We start from the raw sequence: 21,192 nt of genomic DNA on the forward strand, positions 1-21,192 counted from the left end.
TGTGGGATTATTTTTCCAGAGGTGAACCACTGTTGACTTCCTGGTGCTGTCAACCGGGGACTGACGACACACAGAGCCGATCCCTCGAGCTGGGATTTTAATGCTTTTGAATAAAAATCACTGCGACCACTGTGCCCACCCATCCAAATCATATTCACGTATCCCCTCTACGTGTAATGCTGTGCAGTTGGTCGAACGGGCAGCTCACGCGTGGTGTTGTCACGTGTGGGTAACCCCCCACCACTTCAAGATATGTGGCCAGCGTCGGGTACTGGTGGAAGTTGGCCAGATACCCTCTAGAGCTCCCGCAGGTCGAGGGCCCTTCTGCCAACAATGGCGTAAATCAGCGATTCACGTCCACCCTTTATAATTTGTGTTACGGCAATACCCCGGTTTACATCGGGGATGCGTTTCTGAAAGGTGCGACGACGAATATCGAAATGATGTGAATCAAGGAAATTTAAAGGGTAGGTGGAGGCGAAGGCTCAGAGGCGACGGATAACGAGAAAGGACGGGCAATCCCGCACGCGCGAAAGTGTGGGGTTGAGGCGACTCAAATCAGGTAGCGGTGTTAATAAAGTCACCTCTACGTTCTGCCGCTTGTATACGTTTGTGTACACCGCATTAACGTCTACAGCTCTTTATTAGCAAAGTTGTTTGACAAATGTAAAGGGTAGTGCACAACATCATCAGAAGGCACGTGAGCTAATTGATGTTACACTTTTACAACGAGACATTAACATGATGAACCATTGTAGCCTTACATTAGAATTATTGAAGCGTATAGAGTCGGACACCGTTGACAGGGATTATTACTTTGAATTTAAAGGGAGTATATTGCGTCACATCTAAAAAACAAACAAGATAGAGTGGTGTAAAAATGCCGTACTTGTATACCAGTAAAAAAGCTCTTACCTGACATCTTATTCTACATGCCTGCCAGGCAGACAGAGGATCTGTTTTATGTGCTCTCGGTGCATGTTTCCAATTCCTTGGGACTACATGCGGAGAGTTTTTGTGTTTTTTACAACCGTTTTTATTATTCTCTTTGCTTTTAAAATATTTCAGGGATTTTATTGCAAGTTTCATCTCTACTGTGCTATTAGAAGTGAGTTAATGCCCTTCCAGAGAGCTCTTCCAGTCGGCTAACCTTCACATCATGCCAGAGAACGGCCCTGGAAGTTAACAGTACAAGAACTGCTTTTGTAGTCACTTCATTCTGCATTTAGCACTGAAGCTCATGCTTGGTGTAAAGGGTGATTCGCGACTTGTCAGTAAACAACTATCCTTATAAATATTCAGCTCTTGCGGCTGAGCAGAAGATTAACTTAGTGACTGATACAGCCATTGATGGATGAAACCATCACTGGCCGAGACAATCAACTTGGTGTACCTGAGAGCCGAGGGTGAATCACTGCTCTTTGCCTCGATTCAAACTTACAACCTCGTTCGTACCGGTTTGATGCTATTCGTTCCCCCGAGCCACCCTTTAACCAGCCAGCAGCCGCTGTCTTCGTGAGTGAATTTGTAGTTTTACTCTTTTCATAGGTTCGAATGAGGATCCTTGCAACAGTACTTTCAGACGAGACACTCATGTATTCAGAGGGGGGCAAGACCCGATAGAGAGTGGACATTGGTGGGGTTCCATGAGTATGGGGGGGGGGGGGGTGGAAGGGTATGGACTAAAATGGAAACTGGTTGTGCAGATGTAAGTTTGGGAAAAAAGTTAGTTCAACACCGAGCAACACAAGTTCATTTAACTTCTTGATGTGTGCTTTTTGGTGTTCAGTGCTGTACAGTTATCTGCATTAAACCTACTGAAGAAAAGTTTTTTGTTGCAAAAATCTATAATTTGTTGGAGTGAGTTATAGAAACCGCGGTGTTTCAGTGCCATTCTTATTACCACATCGGTATTATTATCTCAGATGGGTAAGCTGATTGAAATGCATCTTCTGACTGCATTCCAAGAAGGGATTCGGAGTATTCTAGTGTTACTATTCAATACACTTCTCGGTACGCTGCTTATTTGTAAACTTAAAAGGAAAATAAATGGGAAAATGTATATAGTGCTATTTTGTAATGCACACATGCCAAATATATTTTTGTTGGTGTTGATATTGTTTTGCTCCAAAGTATTTTTTTTGCAAAGAAAATAATAAATTGGAAAAATGGTAACTTTCTCACAGCAAGTCAATAACCTAATTTAATATCACGACATACACACACTATCGTCTTCCTTGCTGGGATCCTATTCACTTCCCCAGTGGCATAAACACAATGGAATGAGCCGAATTCCTTCATCAGTGATTCTCATTTTTCCCCTTCTTTTATCAGCATAATATGTGGGTTAATTAAATCGTACTGTCCTTTTATGTTCATTGAAGCCCGAGAGAGTTGCATTTTGGTCACAGTTGGTGGCCTGCACATCATAGTTGATGGAATATTTCACATGAGGCTTTCATCTGTTTGCTGCCGCGCAGCCAAACTATTTTAATGCACTGAAGTTCCACGTGCTGCTGCATGTTAAATGCACAGGGTACAATGAAATCAACCGATTTACAGGTGTGCCTTTGCCGTGACGGGAAATGAATGCCGCCACATAAATATGAGTTTTAACAGTCCTCGAAATATGTCCGCTGTAATTATATTTATTCAACGGAGCTCGCGACGATCGGAGAACGCAACGGCGGCACTCGTTTGATGGAGACGACGCCGTCAGATGGCCAGAATGTGCGGTCGGAATTGAAATTTTGGAAGAGCGGTTTTCTGAACCCGAATTTGTCTTTGGAAAGGAATGGTCGGTGACAAAGGGGATTGTGCACTATATATATTGGGACATGATTGGATTATTCAATTCCTCTTTGTTGGAGGACCGCGAGCACGCTGCGCAATTGCTCACCGAGAGAAACAAGTGAAAAGATTTGACATTCCAAGCGTTGCAGATTTCAGCAGCGCGGCAAAATTAGCAAACCAGATGAGACCGATGGTCCCATAGGGATGGGCCCATGGGGCCGCCTACGAGCCGCCGGGAGAGAAAATAGAGATTCTTCTTACATATATATTTTTTATCGAGAAAATGGGTGTGTGTTTTTAAGCCATGTCAAACCCTCCCACGTGTAGGCTAGCGAAAAATAAATAGGAGTCATGCGTATATTGAGGTGATAGCGGCAGGTAGCCCTGAGGGTCAAGAACAGCAGTGTATGCAGGACACGGAGATGTGAAGGAAGCTTCGCGCTTAGCCTTGGAGCCAGCCACACTCTTTAAACTTATTGGGAAGTAAAGCCATTCGGCAGCTTTAAAACTCAGTTTCAATATATATATAAAAAAAACGTTTTGAAGACAAGGTGTCAAAGCCAGATTAACATATCTTTAAACTCGGGGCCAAAACTTTTTGCTTGGGTCACTCCCCAGGAGGTGAACCAGTGGGAATACGGCACAGTACCATCGCTGTGTTTTCATCAGCAAGTTTCTGCACTCAGGACTGTGTATGTAACCCTAAACCATGCCTCAACCATACCACGTCGTCGCCCCCGGTAGGCCCACATGCAGCCCTCTCGAGTTGTGCTTCACTCGTACCTTGAGCCTCGCATTCACACCGCCTCCACCGATGTGCTCCTTTGCGGGCCTGGGGCTACATAATTTATTTGAGTGGCTTTTGTCCACAACATTGCTGCCCATTGGCATGGCTTTAACAGGCCCGCGCATTTCTATGCATACTCATTGTAGCTTATACGTATCGAAGCTTCTCAAATTACTCATGTACAATTAAATGCGTCTTCATGGTGAATTGAGTGTCGAGCATTGGTCATCTCCACCGGTCGGCCCAAGGTTAGTCGTTGAAAATTCCAAATGTTTTAAGCACGGTCCCATCTGAATTGGCGTGTGATAACCACTGTTGTTTCCACAAAATAATAGCACTTTATTATATCATGGATGGATACTGTGCTTAGCCACCCTATTAAGGATCTCAACTTGAAAGTTTTATTTGTGAAATGATTGCTCTGGAATAAATCTAACATATAATTTGGATATATAATAGTGTTTAGTCTCAGCGAATAAACCCCGTGCCTATTTTTTTATATTATAACCATCACAAACTTTTAACTGTAATACAAACTTGCTTGTAGTTGTATTGGCAATCTGGCACTCCAGATGCATTTCCTTTTGCAAGCGAGGTCACGAGTCTGATTGTACAGGAGCTGTTTTTTTTTTGTTTGTGAATGGCATTAGGATATAGTTGATGTTTTTGTGAAAGTTCCCCCCCCCCCCGCTTATTCATTATGAGTGAAGGTTGTAAGTGTCCTGTTGTGTCATGTACCTGTGTATTGGACTTGTTATTGCCCTTGGTGAAGGTAGTTGGTGTGTGTATATGGCTTTAACAGGCCACGCATCATGGACCTTGTCAATGTCTTTGATACCATCAATTATTTGTACTTTTGGAGTCCCAGACCATCTGCTCACAATCATTAAGGACCTTCATGGTGGTGGGTGGTGGGTGGGCCCAGGTAAAATTTGCGTGGCCGGGTGTCAAGAGCCATTTATTGTTCACCTTTGGGTGCGACTGGGATGTCCTCTGGCCCCAATATTCTTGACCATGTTGTTTGAGAAGCTTTTTATGGATTTAATGGTGGAATTCCCATCTGGTATAGATACAAAGAGAGACTGATTGATGCACGGGTATGGTCAAGGGATGGCTCCCTATTGGTCAACCATATTATGTATGCGGATGATCTGGTGATTGCTGCCTACTCTAAGAAGGAGATGGAGGTGCTACTGCTGAACTTGCAGCATACTATTAAGAAAAGGGGCCTTACCATCAGCCCCATAAAACAAGCATCTGCCTGGGTATGTCATCAAACACTCTCCTCCCTCAACTCCCCATGAGTCTTGGGGCAGTTGTGGAGAGAGTAGAGAAGTTTACATACGTGGGCAGCGTGCTTATAACCGGCTCCGGTTTGGCAGGCGAGATCTCACACCAAATCAGTCGAGCGGCATTATCTTATCATCAACTGTGAAACTCTGTGTGGAAGGTACGTGGCCTGTCGCTTCATTCAGAGCTCTGGGTCTTCTCGGCCACAGTTATGCCCTCTCTTCTCTATGCTTGCAAAACATGGAGCCCTCTAAAGGGACATCTGCGCTGGTTTGAAACATTCAGGCTCGCCTGCCTACAATCCATCCTGGGTTTAACCAGAGAGGATTGTGTGAGGAGTTCACAGATCCTTGAAAGATTTGGACACAGTCCCATCAGTGAGCTCCTCTGGCAAGCGAGGCTGCACTGGCTGGGTCTTGTAGCCCGCATGCCCAGCCATCGCATGCCCATTCAGCTTATATTCAACCAGATACAGTAGATGGGGCTAAACGGGCACGGTGCGAGCTAGAGAAGAGATGGATTGATGTGTTACAGAAGGATGTGGAATTCATTGGACTTGCAGATGGCTGGTACAAGGAGTGATGAGAAGGTTTGTGAAGGAAGCTGGTGGGGAATGGGCAGCAGTCGCCCTCTAGCAACAACAGAGGGCAGAGGAGTGACGCTCACAACAACAAGCGAAGCGCTGGACAGATAAAACGCAGAGAGTTAGCACAGCGGGGAACACAATTGGTGCATCTGCCAGCCATCTCAGTCAACCAATGGCACCTGGGTATGTTAAGTGACCTCCTGCCAGCAGGCCTTCGGCACTTTACGTGGGCTCAAAGTGCACCTAGCATGGCACAAACGAATGGCGGTTGTTGCTGCGCTTATATGTGCGGATAATGGTTTAAATGGTTTACACGTGAAATGGTTCAGAATGGTTAAAGCTGAACACACGGGGTTATGACCCATGACTTACCAGAGAAGGAGGAAGCAAGACGTGTGCAGCAGGAACGAGCTACCAGCAAGAAGGCCTGATCTCTTGTTGGGAATTTGTAGCAACCACCCAGAGTGTAGCAAGAGGGCCTGAGTCACTGCTGGAGTGTGGAGGTGTGACACGGAGTGCAGCAAGGGCCTGAGTCACTGCTGGAGTGTGGAGGTGTGACACGGAGCGCAGCAAGAGCTTGATGCACTGCTGGAGTGTGGAGGTGTGACACGGAGTGCAGCAAGGGCTTGATCCACTGCTGGAGTGTGGAGGTGTGACACGGAGTGCAGCAAGCGCTTGATCCACTGCTGGAGTGTGGAGGTGTGACACGAAGTGCAGCAAGGGCTTGAGCCACTGCTGGAGTGTGGAGGTGTGACACAGTGCAGCAAGGGCTTGATCCACTGCTGGATTGTGGAGGTGTGACACGGTGCATCAAGGGCTTAATCAATTGCTGGAGTGTGGAGGAAGCACACCCAGGGCCGCATCAGTCTCAAGAAGTGCTGCCTCAGAATCTGCGAGTGCTGTACCCGGAGGTGAGTGTGTTGTTTCTGAGGGGCGTGGGTGCAGTGTCTCCTGCTGGAATGGCACGAGGAGGGCTCTTTGTCAACTGTTCGGAGTGCGGAGAGTCACCACTTCACGAGCTGCGTGAGCGGTGTCTGCTGCTCGAGTGCGGAGACCCGCCACGCCAAGGACAACAAGAACGTCGATAGCCGCAAGGGCCTCACCTTCTCCTTTCACGTGCAGGGCGACATCCAAGAATCGCGAGCGCTGCATCCGCCACCACAAGGGGAGACGGGCCACGCGAGGAGCGGTGGACGCTCTGTCTGCCACGAGTTGTGAGAAAACCGCGCCCGAAGTGGCGGAATTTTCTCCATCTACTGTTGACGAGTTTGTGAGTGGACGATGCCGGGGCTCCGTGGTCGCTTTGTCGAATGTGAGAAGACCACGGCACGGCCCAGGGGAGGAGGGCCTCGTCCACTCGTGTGGGAGCGCGAGTACTGGGAGATTCAAGGGCCTGTGGGTTGCAGTGCACCCCGGTGCTGAGGGGGTCCTGCAAGCTGTGTGCCGCATGCTGTGTGCCGCGTGCTGTGTACCGCGTGCTGTGTGCGGCGTGCTGTGTGCCGCGTGCTGTGTGCCGCGTGCTGTGTGCCGCCTGCTGTGTGCCGCGAGTTGTGTGCCGCCTGCTGTGTGCCGCGTGCTGTGTGCCGCGTGCTGTGTGCCGCCTGCTGTGTGCCGCGAGTTGTACGGCGTGAGTTGTACGGCGTGAGTTGTACGGCGTGAGTTGTGCGGCGTGAGTTGTGTGCCGCGAGTGGGTTCGTCGAGTCGGTTGCAACGTCAACAATTGTTTACCTGCCCCCTACTAGACATCTGTGTGGGGGGCGGGGGGGGTAAGAGCTTCGTGGCCCGTCGGATTTCTCCAGGACGAAGAAAGATGCCGATTCTGTTTCTCATTTTTTCCAGTTATGCATGCTGTTAAGAGCTGTAAAGGCGTAAGTGTGTGGTACACATAGATCATGAGGCTATCTTGGAAACCGGGTACAGTGAAGCCCTGGTTTACCAAGGGAAGCCATTAAACTTGTAATGCCGCAACTGAAACGATATGTAATAAAGCGTTTAAAGCTATACGTGAGGTTTTGTTGGTTACGGAGACCGCATCTCCTAACCTGCACGAATGCTGGAAAGCGTTGTGCATGGCTCATGGGCTTTTGGTGTGCCCGTGCGGAGTAGCTGTTTTGATGTGCCCGTGTGGAGTAGTTGTTTTGGTGTGCCCGTGTGGAGTAGTTGTTTTGGTGTGCCCGTGTGGAGTAGCTGTCTTGATGTGCCCGTGTGGAGTAGTTGTTTTGGTGTGCCCGTGCGGAGTAGCTGTTTTGGTGTGCCCGTGTGGAGTCGTTGTTTTGGTGTGCCCGTGTGGAGTAGTTGTTTTGGTGTGCCCGTGTGGAGTAGTTGTTTTGGTGTGCCCGTGTGGAGTAGTTGTTTTGGTGTGCCCGTGTGGAGTAGCTGTTTTGGTGTGCCCGTGTGGAGTAGCTGTCTTGGTGTGCCCGTGCGGAGTAGCTGTTTTGGTGTGCCCGTGTGGAGTAGCTGTTTTGGTGTGCCCGTGCGGAGTAGCTGTTTTGGTGTGCCCGTGTGGAGTAGTTGTTTTGGTGTGCCCGTGTGGAGTAGTTGTTTTGGTGTGCCCGTGTGGAGTAGTTGTTTTGGTGTGCCCGTGTGGAGTAGCTGTTTTGGTGTGCCCGTGTGGAGTAGCTGTCTTGATGTGCCCGTGTGGAGTAGTTGTTTTGGTGTGCCCGTGTGGAGTAGCTGTCTTGGTGTGCCCGTGTGGAGTAGTTGTTTTGGTGTGCCCGTGTATGGACTGGAGGTAGTTGGTGGAAACTTGGTTGGCTTTTATAATGAATCACGGATGGGCAACCCCGGACCTCATGGGCCAAACACTGTCCGTAATCCCTGTCAGATCTGGCCCCATCAGATGAGATTTGTATTGAAAGCCAGTCACCTGCACGGCACAACCAATTCGTATAAGAGCAAAGACTTGGTACGTCCATCGTACAATCACGAACGCATTTCATTTGAACATTTAACCTCTGGCTTTCGACAGAGGTTAAATGAAAGCGGACAGTATAAGACTGGAGTTGTAAACCTCCGTAGCGCTACATACATCTATTCTTTGTTCTTTTTTTAAAAATGCACGATTCGTTAGGCATCTCAATGACTCAGCAGTTGCGTGCGGATACAATTAAAACTAGGCATGGCTTATATTCTTGGTTCTTTCGGTAAAATCACGTAGAAGGGAAACAATAAAATAATAAAACTAGGCATAGCTTGTTAGAAATGCAGAACAGCATTTGCCCTTGGATGGGTTGGCGCTATGTCAGGGGCATTTTTCGCATGGCTGTCGAGGCAGTTCCACGTGGGCCAATCCATAAAGTGACCACAGTCACTCAAATAATTGCAAAAGCAATACATGCCACTGTGTGATCCGTAGCACCATCATCCCTCATACGTCTTAGCCAATTGCAGTGACATTTAAAATACATCGTGTTTTTTTTTTATCTGGGGCAGTGGTTGCCAACGTGTGGTCTGCGGAGCACCAGTGGTGCGCCGGGTGGCAGCAATTGTTCTGTGGAACTGTTGCAGATACGATGTTTGTCAGGATACCGCAAGGTCTCAAGAGTACGCGGACCCGCTCACCCGCGACCGACCCCGATTCATACTTACGCCTTGTGACTCGTACTTTCGCTACACGCACAGGGCGGGAAGCGAAGAGTCAAATCACCTTACCTCCCCCTATGCCATCACGCGGACAAGGATTTGAGGGCATTGTAACTCAATGGCCCGTGCAAGAAACGAGTCCACCCAGGTCGCATGTTTCGTATTTACCATATACAAATGATTAGTGAATAATTTTATACACAGTACTGTACTTTATTAAACATTTATGTGCATTTATATTAATTTTATATGCACTCTTACATTGTAAATACTGCGCTCGTATAGTACTTTAGTAGTATATACTAGTCTATAGTAACATAGTAGTCTGTAGTAGTGTATAGTAATATAGTAGTATATAGTGGTACATTATATATCTACACTCATATAGGCGAACCCTAACTTATGGGAAATCGCGCTTACGTGGAGGTACACGGAACCTAACCCCCGCCACGTACTCTGAGATCTACCTGACTGTGGACAAGATTTTTATTTTATTGCACGGTGGTCAGCGACAACTGTTTGAGGGTTAACAGTTTTTTGGCCGGTCCACTGGTCTCTCAGCTATTTGGACAAGATATAAATAAAAAATAACAGCGCGTGCATTTATTTGATATTCACGTTTAAATAGTACGTTGTATCTTGACACGTTTTTGTTGTTATTGTTGCTGCAGTTAATTCATTATATACGCAAAATTTTAAAGAAAAAAGGTTACTCTCCAAGTTACCAAATATGCATCCTAAGATCATTCCAGATTAGCCTGCCGACACTTTACATTTGCTCAATGGGACAACTTTATGCCCAGTATCAACTTGATTTTCAGCTCTGCAGCAGTGTATAGCATATCTAAGCCTCTAATGCATGCGCAGAGTGGCTTTGGTGGCAAGGCTGCGTGCTGTTAATGCTTGTGCTCCATAGCAAGAAATTGCTGGGTTCAATTTCCGACTTGATGCCTTCATTTGTGGCGTTGGTATGTTCTCCCCGAGGTTAAGCATGAGATCCCTCTGGGATCTGCAGTTTCCTCCCATAGCTAACAAACAAAAGAAAACTGTACACAACGTAACTGGTATTGGCAAAACATCCCAATGCTGAAAGACTACTTTCAATTTACCCGATTGGGATTACGCAGAGCAGCAGCAGCAGCAGAAGCGGCGGCGGCAGCGGCAGCAGCAACATCGGCCCCTGTTGCGGAGTGCTGGTCTTGGAAAAACATCAGCCCCTGCATCGGCCCCCCCTAAAACTTGGCAGGCCCCCCCTAAAACTTGGCAGGACCCTCCTGACTCGCTGACGTTTTCCTGGGTAAACAAGTGTAATAATAATAATATGAGTCATTTGAAAAAAGAGAAAAGGTCAAATAATATAATTTTGGCTTTCATGGAAATGTGTAATTTGTTGCAAATCCACCGTTTGATTTGTAAACGTGTACAGTGCATTTCATTTAGTTTCTGATTGCTGTGTATTGGTGTCTACTCCGAGCTGTGGTAATGAAGATGCTTGTATTGCGAGATACGTAGCACACAGGGTGCATTGAAAACATTATGCAATAGTACACTACGTATCATTTTAATGAGGTATGGACACATTGCACAATAAGCATTTTGAGAAAACAAACCTAAGAAGTGATTTTTTATGTCTAGTGAGTTCAACTGAGTTGCAGATGTACTCTTTGGAGGCAACACATTTATTTAACAACAACACACGGGGTAACTGCCCCTTAACAGAAGAACAACCTATGGTGGTGACCACCAGGCTAACTACACTAATTACACCGTAACTAGCTAGGGTCCAGGTCCACATGTTGTTGACTCTGTAGAACATAGAACGTAGATTTCTTCAGGATGAACAACAGCGCCGGTCCCTCTGGGGGACCCGGCTGATATCCTCTGTGGCGTGGCTGGCTCCGCCCTTGGCCACGCCCAGCTTCCAGAACCCTCCAGCAGGATCTCGACCCTGACGCGTGATCACCCCTAGCCCCTACTTGGGGGCCCTGTGTAGACTTAACCGGTCACGTGTCCTCTGGGGTCAACCAGAGTGCCACGGCCTTTAGTAACCCCATTTCCATGGCTGTAGCGCTGTCAGTCAGCGCTCACCGAGCCCCTCTCGGGCCGGTACTACACCCACATCCAAGTGGTGTCCGCGATGACAAGACATTGCACGCTGTGCCTCTCTAGGGCCGGCATTACACAGTGGCATCCCGCGATGTCACTACATATGTATTAAGGGGTCTTAAAAGTACGGTCATTTTTAAAGAAGACCTAATTAAACAAACATTCGGAGGGATTTTGTTCCACAGGCGTCATTGAATTGAATTTCTATTCAATACATTTCTCTATGTGTTTTGGTATTGAGTGATTTTACTTAAAGCAGTCACCAGCATGTACTGTATGTATGTTGGACTTATGTAGCCAACCGTGCAAACCATGTTAATTAACGCAGTGCTATATTAAAAATCCAGCGATCTGAGTTTGATATCTGGCCATAGTTTAACATAATTGGTGAATAACATCTCACCATCCTGCACTGGTGAAGTATAGTATAAGTATAGGATAAGGTGCTATGTTGACGAGATGTTAACTGCCACACCTGGTATACAGGAGGTCGTCGGCTCGACCCCAACTCTGACGCCTGTTGTATATTTGGAGTGTGCATGTTCTCCCCGCGGTCGTGTGGATTTTTCTCCGGGTCCTCCGGTTTTTCCCTTCACAGTTAGAAACATGCTTTAAGAGTATTTGGGTGCTACTATTAATTTCCACGTGATAAGCCACTTCATTGGGCTATCATTTGTGGCCAGGTCGCTTCTGAAATAGAGCTATATAGCTCAGTGCACCTTAACTGGTAAAATTTAAATATTAGTAGTAAAAAACAAAACTAAAATTATCATCACGGCTGACACGGCGTGGGGAGGTCCTCATCCAGCAGTGGTTTGTGAAAGGGCTCACCATTCATTATTGTTATTAACATGTGAGTCACTGTGGAGAGAGGTCGTGTCGTGGTTAGCGCACTGCACTACAAACTCGGCCACCCGAGTTCGATTCCCGCTCACGATCAATAACAGTGGTGAATGTTTTAACCGGTCCTGGGGCTGCGTGTGGTCGACTCGAGCTCAAATGAGTGTGTAAAACAACGTCACTGGGGAGACAAAGGTCGTGGTGCTGGCCGCCCACCCACTTGTGTGCGGTGCTGGCCTTCGCAGGTGCTCGCTAACAGCACTTTCCCCAGAAAAAAAGTCTGTTAAGGCTATACGGTGGATCTGTGTGCGTTTAATGAATAATCCAATGTAAAAATGGTGCTAATGTGCCCCGAGTTTGTAAACAGTTATTCCACTCCTTTTGTTATTGAGTATTCTCGTTAGCAAGGTGAAATCCCATTGAGATGCATCAGCCTTCTCAAGAGAGACCTCTGTGCAAGGAGGCTGGAGGAACCTTTCTAATTGTTTGGGACTGTTGTGTTGTGAGAGACGTGAAGAAGCACACTTAGCTCAGAGGATGATGGGGCGAAAAAGCACGTGGGCTTGAGCAGGACACAGCTCCAAAGTAATGGATAGAATATCAGCCAAATAACAAGTACAACAACGATGGTAATAAACTCGGTGAGGAGAAAATGTCCCTGGGAGGATGTTCGCTGTGCAGATGGAGCCACAAGATCAATTTGTACGGAGGAGAGAGATCAATGGTAGCATCCCAGGAACCGTCGTTGGTGAGAGCATGAAAAGTCCTTCATCTAGCAGTGCATAGACACTGGGTGGTGATAGAGTTTTGGTCATATTTCAGATTTTATATTTGGGTTGTAATCATGACACGCAATCTATCACATGTTCTATAATATCCACTCTGTTGTTGGTCCTCATTTCTACGTAACGTTCTTATCCGCCCCGACTGAACATCTGTGAAAAAGAGCTTTATTGGTCATCGGATACCTCCAGTAGCAATAAATATTCTGATTCTGATAAGATGACTGCTGCTGAGCTTTGCACTCAAATGGTCCCCGGAGGAAAGACAGGGTGAGTCAGCACTTGTCTGGAGTATGAACTCAGAAACCTCTGTTTGTAAGTCAAGCACTCTAACCGTAGCACCATTCAGCTGGATGTTTGATAGGAAAATAATGAAATTCCGACTCCTGAAATGCTTCTCTTTATTTAAAAATAGCAAACGTGTATCCATGTGGCCCTTTGGGAGTGCATCTCGTCAGCAGCATTGGCTTAACTTTGGTTTTGATATTCAGTGACTTACCAGCAGAGCCTGCCCCACTCAAACCATTGCTCGCGAACTGCCCAATGTTTACAGGCAAGGACCCTTATTTGATAGCTCATTCATATATATTCAGCTGTCAGGCAGAGGCATACATCATGCCTGCCTGATGAACGAGCAAATGATGTCAATATGCCAAGAGATGCTACGGGCATGCCTCACGCCTCCGTGATTGACTCTATTCTGCCGATACTCCAACTTATCTGAGACAGACATGAGTCGGTGATTGAATAGATCACGTCGATAAGTAAGACGTCCCAATGCTAAAACTGACCTCTAGTGATGAAAAGGTTTTTGCTGTGGGTCGACGCCAGCTGTAACACGTCTTCGCCTGTGACATCCAAAGTGACATACAGGCCATGTTCCATTGCTGCTCATATGGCAAGCTGATAGTGGTAATTGAAGAGAGACATAATTAGATTCTTAATATCAAAAACTTAAGATGTGTCAAAGTCCCATATGGATTAAAGCTAGTATTTATTTCTTCACTTGGTCACATGAAAGAATATGCATCGTTTGTACACTCAGCCCATCGACTGGCATAATGCAAAGCTTGAAATGACCCTCCCCCCCCTTCCATTTAACGAAGATCAATGAGAGGATTTAATAGGAGACAGTGATCGTGAAGCAGGGGGTGTCCAGTAGAGTTGGGGGAGTGATGTGAAATAACTCGAATCGGCGATACGTGTGCAGGATCAGCACCGTCACATTACATAAGTGTGCAAAGGTACCATATTACATACGTATTGGGCTTTTGAGGATTATGAATAGTGAAGAGAAAAAAAAACCATCCTTAAACTGGACAGCAGTAGGTAGGAGGCTGTGAAGGCAGGAGCGGTGTCAGCAGGTCGTGCGCGCAGCAGCGGTGGCTCGAAAGCCGGCACCGTGGGCGCAGTCAACGTGTGCTCATCCTCGTTCCTCTGCAGCTTCATCCAGGTAGCGTCATCACGGCGGCGGTGCTCATGTGTGGTGAGCGATCGGATGCAATGTCGCTGAGAATGGAGGCACAACACGGAACCGATGAACATCTTGGAAGTGGAATCATAAGGGCCGGCATCATGGAGTCTGCTGAATTCGCTTTAGTGAATGCCTTCTAAATGGATTTGCCTTTGCTGTGTTTGCTTTATTTCTCATCTGTGTGGCTATGAAGGGGCTCATTTGTTGTCCTTGTCCGTGCATATCATTTATCTTTTTTTTCACATTATATAATGACAATTTAACTCTGTTTTTTTAAATTAAGAATGCTCTGCCATGCTGTTGTAATATTTCTTGCAAATCTATTATTGGCACTCCATGGCCACACATCTTATTCATATCAACTTGCTCTCGGTAGGACTTTAATTACCTCTAAAATTTGCAGAATTTATGATGCTATCAATTATAATGAGTTATTTGCCGCTTTTTGGTTATTGCAATTATACATGAAAAACGCATGAGTAAGTTGTTAAGCTTTGTAACAGCAGGATTATTAGCAGAGCATTACCATGAAATATAATATTACTGCATATGTATCTTCATCAGCTATGGTTAATCCACTGCTGGATGAAGGCATTCCCAAGCCACCGCCATCTGTCAATATCCTACCATGTCGTAATCTTCCGTATATTAACGATGCTTAACCTCTAAAACCATATACCGAACAGCATGCCTGAGTGACCTTAATTCTGCCCTGCACAATATCCCATAGCTCTATTACCAAAACACTCCTCAAAACGCAACCCTTATGTGTCTAAATATTATCGAGTACGTTAAACAGAGAGTGTGAGCGTTTTAGATTTTTACTTTAAAAACTCAACGTGCATAGCTGCTGAAATCAGTGCGACGCGATGCCTATTTTTAATAATTAAAACCAAAATCCTTTGGTGAAAATGTCACATGCCTATGGCAGAGCTGAGTCTGTCCATTGCCCAACTACCTTGTTAACTTCCCACAAAGCATCCCCTCGAGGGATGAAAGGATAAGTCGACTCCCGACCGACATTTGAACTCGCGGACTTATGGCCGCGACTTTGATGGACTTTTTGACCCCTGAGGTAGGGTCAATTGTCAGATGTCTGTTTGCTAGGTATCAATATCCCTGGTCAATCAATATGACAAGCTTCACTGTATCATTTTGAGAGCAAAGATGTATTTCATTCTTAGTCCTTCAATCACAAAGCTTGCTTTTTTTACTCTTTCTGTCAAGTTTACTCACTGACTAAATGTTGGTGTCCTTGAATCATTAATTCCCGCATTGCATGTACAATTCATGTCATTCTGATTATCAGCAGCCATGGTCAATCCTCTGTTGGACGGAGGATGGTAATATAGACGTTGGTAAGAGGCCAGTGTACCGGTATGTGCTGTCGTATATATTGACGTTTCTAAGCGTTTACATGTTAAGTTTTATAACTTGACTGAGCAGAGCAGTGAGTAGCATGTAATTACTTTACTGACCTAAAATGGAACCTATTAAGTTGGTGAGCATTTGGCTTTATTCAGCTTCTAGATGTTCGAAATCCAATTCGATTTTACAGAAACGATGCGTTTCTAATTAACCTGTTTTCTGTAAGAAATACTTTTCACACTTTGCATCTGATTTGCCACCATTCTTATAGGCATTACTAGCAGGAAGTAACTGGTGTTGCCCGGGTGAAACATATATTTCAAACTTATCTTAAAAACCTTACATATACATACACAGATAGTAAGCGATTGTGAAAGCCCGGTGGGCCGTTTGTCCATTTCTCCACCAACAAAATTATAAGAGGCTTGCAGAAGTCCAAAAAGTTATAGAAAGTGGGGGGTAAATAGTTGATATAAAAAGTTTCCGCAAATTGTCGACCACCCCCCCCCCCCCCCCCCACAGCTTAAAAAATATTTTTACCCCCGCGTAGGTTTATATACATAGACAACCTACAGACAACAGAGTAAGTAGTATCTATTGACTCTGTAGTTGTATCTACTGACTGTACAGGAGTATCTACTGAGCCAATAGTAGCTGCTGACTGTGTAGTAGTATTTACTGACTGTAGCAACTACTGACCGTAGTAGTATCTACTGGCCCTACAGTAGTATCTACTGTACCTACTCTATAGTAGTAACTACTAATCTATAGTAGTATCTGCTGACTCTATTATAGTATTCACTGACTATAGTAGTAACTACTAACTCTATAGCAGTATCTACTGACTGTATAGCAGTAGCTACTGTCCGTAGTAGTACCTACTGACTGTTTAGTAGTATCTACTGACTCTAGCAGTATTTTCTGATCGTAGTGGTATATACTGACTGTTTTAGTATCTACTAACTCTATATAGCAGTATCTAGCAACTCGATAGCAGTATCTACTATCACTACACCAGTGCATACCGACTGTGGTGGTACCTGCTATCACTACAGCAGTGCATACCGACTGTGTTGGCACCTGCTATCACTACAGCAGTGCATACTGTGGTGGTATCTGCTTTCACTACAGCAGTGCATACTGACTGTGGTGGTACCTGGTTTCACTACAACAGTGCATACTGACTGTGGCGGTACGTGCTATGACTACAGCAGTGCATACTGTGGTGGTACCTGCTTTCACTACATGAGTGCATACTGACTGGTGGTACCTGCTATGATTACAGCAGTGCATACTGACTGGTGGTCCCTGCGTTGATAAACAGCAGTGCATACTGTGGTGGTACCTGCTATGACTACAGCAGCGCATAGAAACTTTGGTGGTACCTGCTTTCACTACAGCAGTGCATACCGACTGTGGTGGTACCTGCTATGATTACAGCAGTGCATACTGTGGTGGTACCTGCTTTCACTACAGCAGTGCATGCTGAATGTGGTGGTACCTGCTATGGATTACAGCAGAGCATACTGATTGTGGTGCGAGCAAACAACTAACCTGACAGAGTGGTGTCGTGAGGCCTAGTCGCGTGCAGAGCCCCCGGCCTCGCCTGGATTGCCCAGCTGGCCGAGGTGGCACCTTGGCAGGCTGGGGGCTGGGCCGCTACCCCCTCCCACCATCCCCTCGCCCGCGCTACAATAAAACTTTCTAAGCGCTATAATATTAATATCTATGGACTCTATAGTAGAAACTGCACGCATCGGGGTGGGGGGGGGAGAAGAGGACATCACACTGTGAAGAATTCACCTTAAGCGTTATGTGTATTTGTATTGAATTTTGAACGCGTAAAAGAAAATGTCCTCCTCACCCCCACCGAACGCGTGTGGCTTGGTAGGGGTCGTCCCCCCCACCGAAGGCGTGTGAGTTGGTATGGTCGATCGCGCGCAATTTAATGAATAATAATCGAAAACAGCACAAAATCGCTAATTAAAGTACTTTAAAGTTGACGGATGTGAAAACGGAATAGCGCTTGCTCACCGTGGGGCTTACGGCGTCGTACCTGGCTAATTCTTTTTTGACGTAAACCCCACGGTTTGCGAGCCAAATCCTTCGCAAGTGTGCGCACACACACAGACAGACAAAAAATGACATTTACAGGTAAGATTTATAGACTCTTGTACACAAGAGACACAACACATTTAGCAAGATGCGTTTTACAGTTGATGTAAAATAGAGTGCTTGAAGTTTTCTCATGCAAGTGTACACAGCACGCCACCTGCTCCCTCCTTGAGTTGCAGGGTTGTCTTCACTCATGTCCCACGCTGCTGCCGTGTCTGCGTGCGCGCACGTGTCCCCGTCCTGGTCGCTCACTGCCTCTGCCTGTGCTCCTCGTGTCGGTCTCCGCAGCGTCGTGCTCCCTCGGAGCAGCGTACGCCTCCATCTTGCAGACAACCGAGCACCTGACCGTGCGTAAGCAGTTCGGGGAACCCCTGTCCTCCAACCAGGTGATTATACACAAGCACTTTGTCCACATGGAGCGGTGTCCGTTAAATATGCCCTGTCAGTCTCTCTGTGTCGGTAGGGAGTAATGTGTTTTGCCAAAATCGGACATGAACCGAAATAAATAAAAGTCAAAAGTCAAAGGTCACCATGGATTCAAGTGCAAATGAGCTCTTGGACATTGATCATAATTATTTTGGACCTGAGCCAGTGGTCAAAATGTCACATTCTCATGGTGAGGGCCAGTCTCCAGGGATGATATATCTCATACAAAAGTGGTCCTATTTTCATTTAGCTTGTGGGAATTATAAGTTGAACCTACAACTGACTGGGAATTGAATTTGTAACTTTCACTTTGCGCACCATAGCAACTGTAAGATGCTATGATGGTGCCTGTTCAATTGGCACTCTTGAGTCTGCCCTTTTCATCAGAATGTGGAATATGTTTAAATGCAAAAGTTACTTTTGTAAAATTACATGTCCTTGTTTGTAATATTCATGAGCCACTAACAAGAGCCTTCTCACCTTCAACATCTTCAGCGAATGTTTTGATATATTGCTTTTGGCCGTTCATGTTTGACACGTAAATACTTGCGGTGAGTGCTGCCCCTGTGGTAGTTTTCCCCGTCCTGTGTTGTTGGATTCCAGATTGTCAGGAGGGGCTTTGTGTAAATTCTCACGTGACGGATGAAATGTGAGCGCTCCATGGCACCGCATGATGGTGAGCTTTTAAAAAAATATGTATCCAGTGTCATCTTATTGAACATCACTCGGGTGAGCTCTGCTCTAGATTCAACAATGTATTTTCAAGCGAAGAATCGAAGCAACACATGTATTGCACCTACCCGATATGTGTTGCATATCTGCTTCTCACAGTGACTCTGGTTCCTCCCTTGTGTGGGCCTTGCATATGCACTGAACACACGTGTTTTGTTTTCAAGCAATTATATTCTGTTTATGCTTTTGGCATCGTGTTGTGAAAATTAAAACAATCAGTTTGAGACGTCCGAGTGAGCATTGCATCACCATAAAAGTTTCCATGAGATAATTATTTCTGTGATGGAATCATCAGCGGGCCTCAGATCCATGCTCCTTTTTAATTGCTGCAAAGAGTGTAGTGTCATTTTGCAATAAAAGCAAAACATGTAATTCCCAGAATGCAATTTTGATAATTGAGTGGCAACCCATCTGTTTTTGTACAGTCGTAAGTGTTTAGGCTGACATCATCACCTTACTACACTGGAGAAACCATTTTAATCACAGGTAGATACCTCGATTAGAACCCCTGATGTCAGCCGAAATCCTGGCTCAGTACTCTGATGCCATACTTTCAAACATTCTGTTTGGTTTTTTTATGTAGCATTAAAAGAAAAGAACGCAAATGCTGCCTTGGTGGCATGGATCGCCAATTTACTTTTATTCATAGATTGTGCGAGATTTTGCTGCCTACTCTGTATTCATGCGAGGGAGCGAGCGAGGTATCTGTGAAAGTTGCTATCAGGTAGCAACAGGGAGGGCTGGGCTCATTTTCAACGACTTTCTGCAGTCAGAGTTTTTCTCTATGCTTTAATCGTCTTTCTGCATTAATCATATGGACTGCTACAATTATTGTTTTAGAGTGATTGTTAACATGCTGTATGTGATCAAATCACATCGTAAGCACATTCTGTACTTGTGCCATTCTTATAGCGCAATGCTATTACGAAGGAAGGTGACCATGTCTCGCAGACATAATCTGCAGTAATTTCAGCATTTCGAGGGCGATGTTGTTATGTGGTTAAATTTTTTATACTCTTATGAAAATTCATCTTCCATAACACTGGTCTACAGCCAAAATTCTTCCGAAATGAATGTAGTCCAACTTTACTAATGCTGGGTCACTAAGAATGAAAATGATGCTTAAAATTGTTGATTGGCTCTCGTTTTAAAGAAATGCTACTGGGTGAATATATTCGACCCTTGACTTGGGAATGGCGGAGGGTAAGTGAGTTATAAATGGAAGGGATCTAATTTTAAACCAGAAATTACTGAAATACGTCTGTGAATGGATTATTGAATAAATCTATGGCTGGATTTGGACAGTCCTTGTTTTTTGAGCAAAAAAATTAATGATGCAATCTGAACCTGGTATTGCGTCATACATGATATGAATTGCATCATGTTATTCCTAGAAATTATGGATGATGCAATCATAACTAGGCTTACATCCCTCTGCTGAACAAATTGCCCTATATCAGCTCTAGAAATCATGCAGTGTCGTGCTCTCTTATTTGTCAGTGTTTGATTTTGCAAAGGGACACATTTATGTTTAGCAGAGATGCCTCGTACTTGTGTGAACAAAGCAGATAACTTCTGCTATGTTTGTGGTGAAGTGACTTTTGCATAACAAAAGCGCAGTATAGCCACTATGGTTAAGAAAGCCTTTCACCTTTATTTTGGCTGCAAAATTGGAGATCAGGAAAAGATGTGGGCCCCACACATATGCTGCAACACTTGTGCAACAAATCATCACCAGTGGTTGAACAGGAAAAGGAAATCTATGCCTTTTGCAGTGCCAATGATTTTTTAGAGAGCCAACAGATCATATCAGCATTAGTTACTTCTGCATGGCGCCTCCAGTTGGGAAAGGTGTGTCAAAGAAGAAAAGTGGACTGTGCATGATCCAAACAATCCATCCATTACCCCACGGAGAAGGACTGCCGGTACCTGATGCACCAAAATCATTATCACTTGAGTCAGACGAGGAAAAGGATGCAACTTCTGGCCTGAACCATCAAGGTTACATGACCCAGATTTTCCCTGTTCCTCCTCCTCTAAACCACACCTCATAACACAAGGTGAACTGAAAGACCATGTCAGGGATTTGGAACTACCCAAGAGTAAGGCAGAGCTGTTGGGCTCCAGACTGCAGAAGTGGAATCTCCTGGCAGGTGATGTTAGGGTTTCCATGTTCCGTGACCGTCAAAAGGATCTTGTCTCATTCTTCTTCATGGAATGTGATCTTGTAGCCTGGAACAACATCGATGGTATGATGGTAGCCCTCAACATCGTTCATGATCCAGATGAGTGGAGACTGTTCATTGATTAT

General features: G+C 45.5%; 1 protein-coding gene and 1 long non-coding RNA gene across 4 annotated transcripts in view; one reads left to right on the forward strand and one right to left on the reverse strand.

The window, feature by feature from the left end:
- Positions 1–21,192, forward strand: part of ACAD8 (acyl-CoA dehydrogenase family member 8) — a 597,193-nt gene that overhangs the window by 490,649 nt on the left and 85,352 nt on the right. For both annotated transcript variants that reach the window (XM_032964393.2, XM_076071224.1), the window contains one exon: positions 18,012–18,109. In XM_032964393.2, coding sequence (XP_032820284.1) covers positions 18,012–18,109 — 98 coding nt within the window. The remainder of the gene's footprint in view (positions 1–18,011; positions 18,110–21,192) is intronic.
- LOC116948077 (uncharacterized) lies at positions 14,069–18,027 on the reverse strand. 2 transcript variants are annotated; one of them, XR_004403746.2, is made up of 4 exons: positions 17,881–18,027; positions 17,665–17,712; positions 17,163–17,355; positions 14,069–14,275 (listed from the first exon to the last, which is right to left on the reverse strand). It is a non-coding gene; the product is annotated as an uncharacterized LOC116948077 (long non-coding RNA). The 2 variants fall into 2 exon arrangements; XR_012945803.1 differs by having other exon boundaries at positions 17,665–18,024.

Source organism: Petromyzon marinus, chromosome 32, assembly GCF_048934315.1.
Source record: "Petromyzon marinus isolate PM22_M1 ecotype Great Lakes invasive population chromosome 32, UKy_Petmar_22M1.pri1.0, whole genome shotgun sequence".
Classification (NCBI taxonomy): domain Eukaryota; kingdom Metazoa; phylum Chordata; class Hyperoartia; order Petromyzontiformes; family Petromyzontidae; genus Petromyzon; species Petromyzon marinus.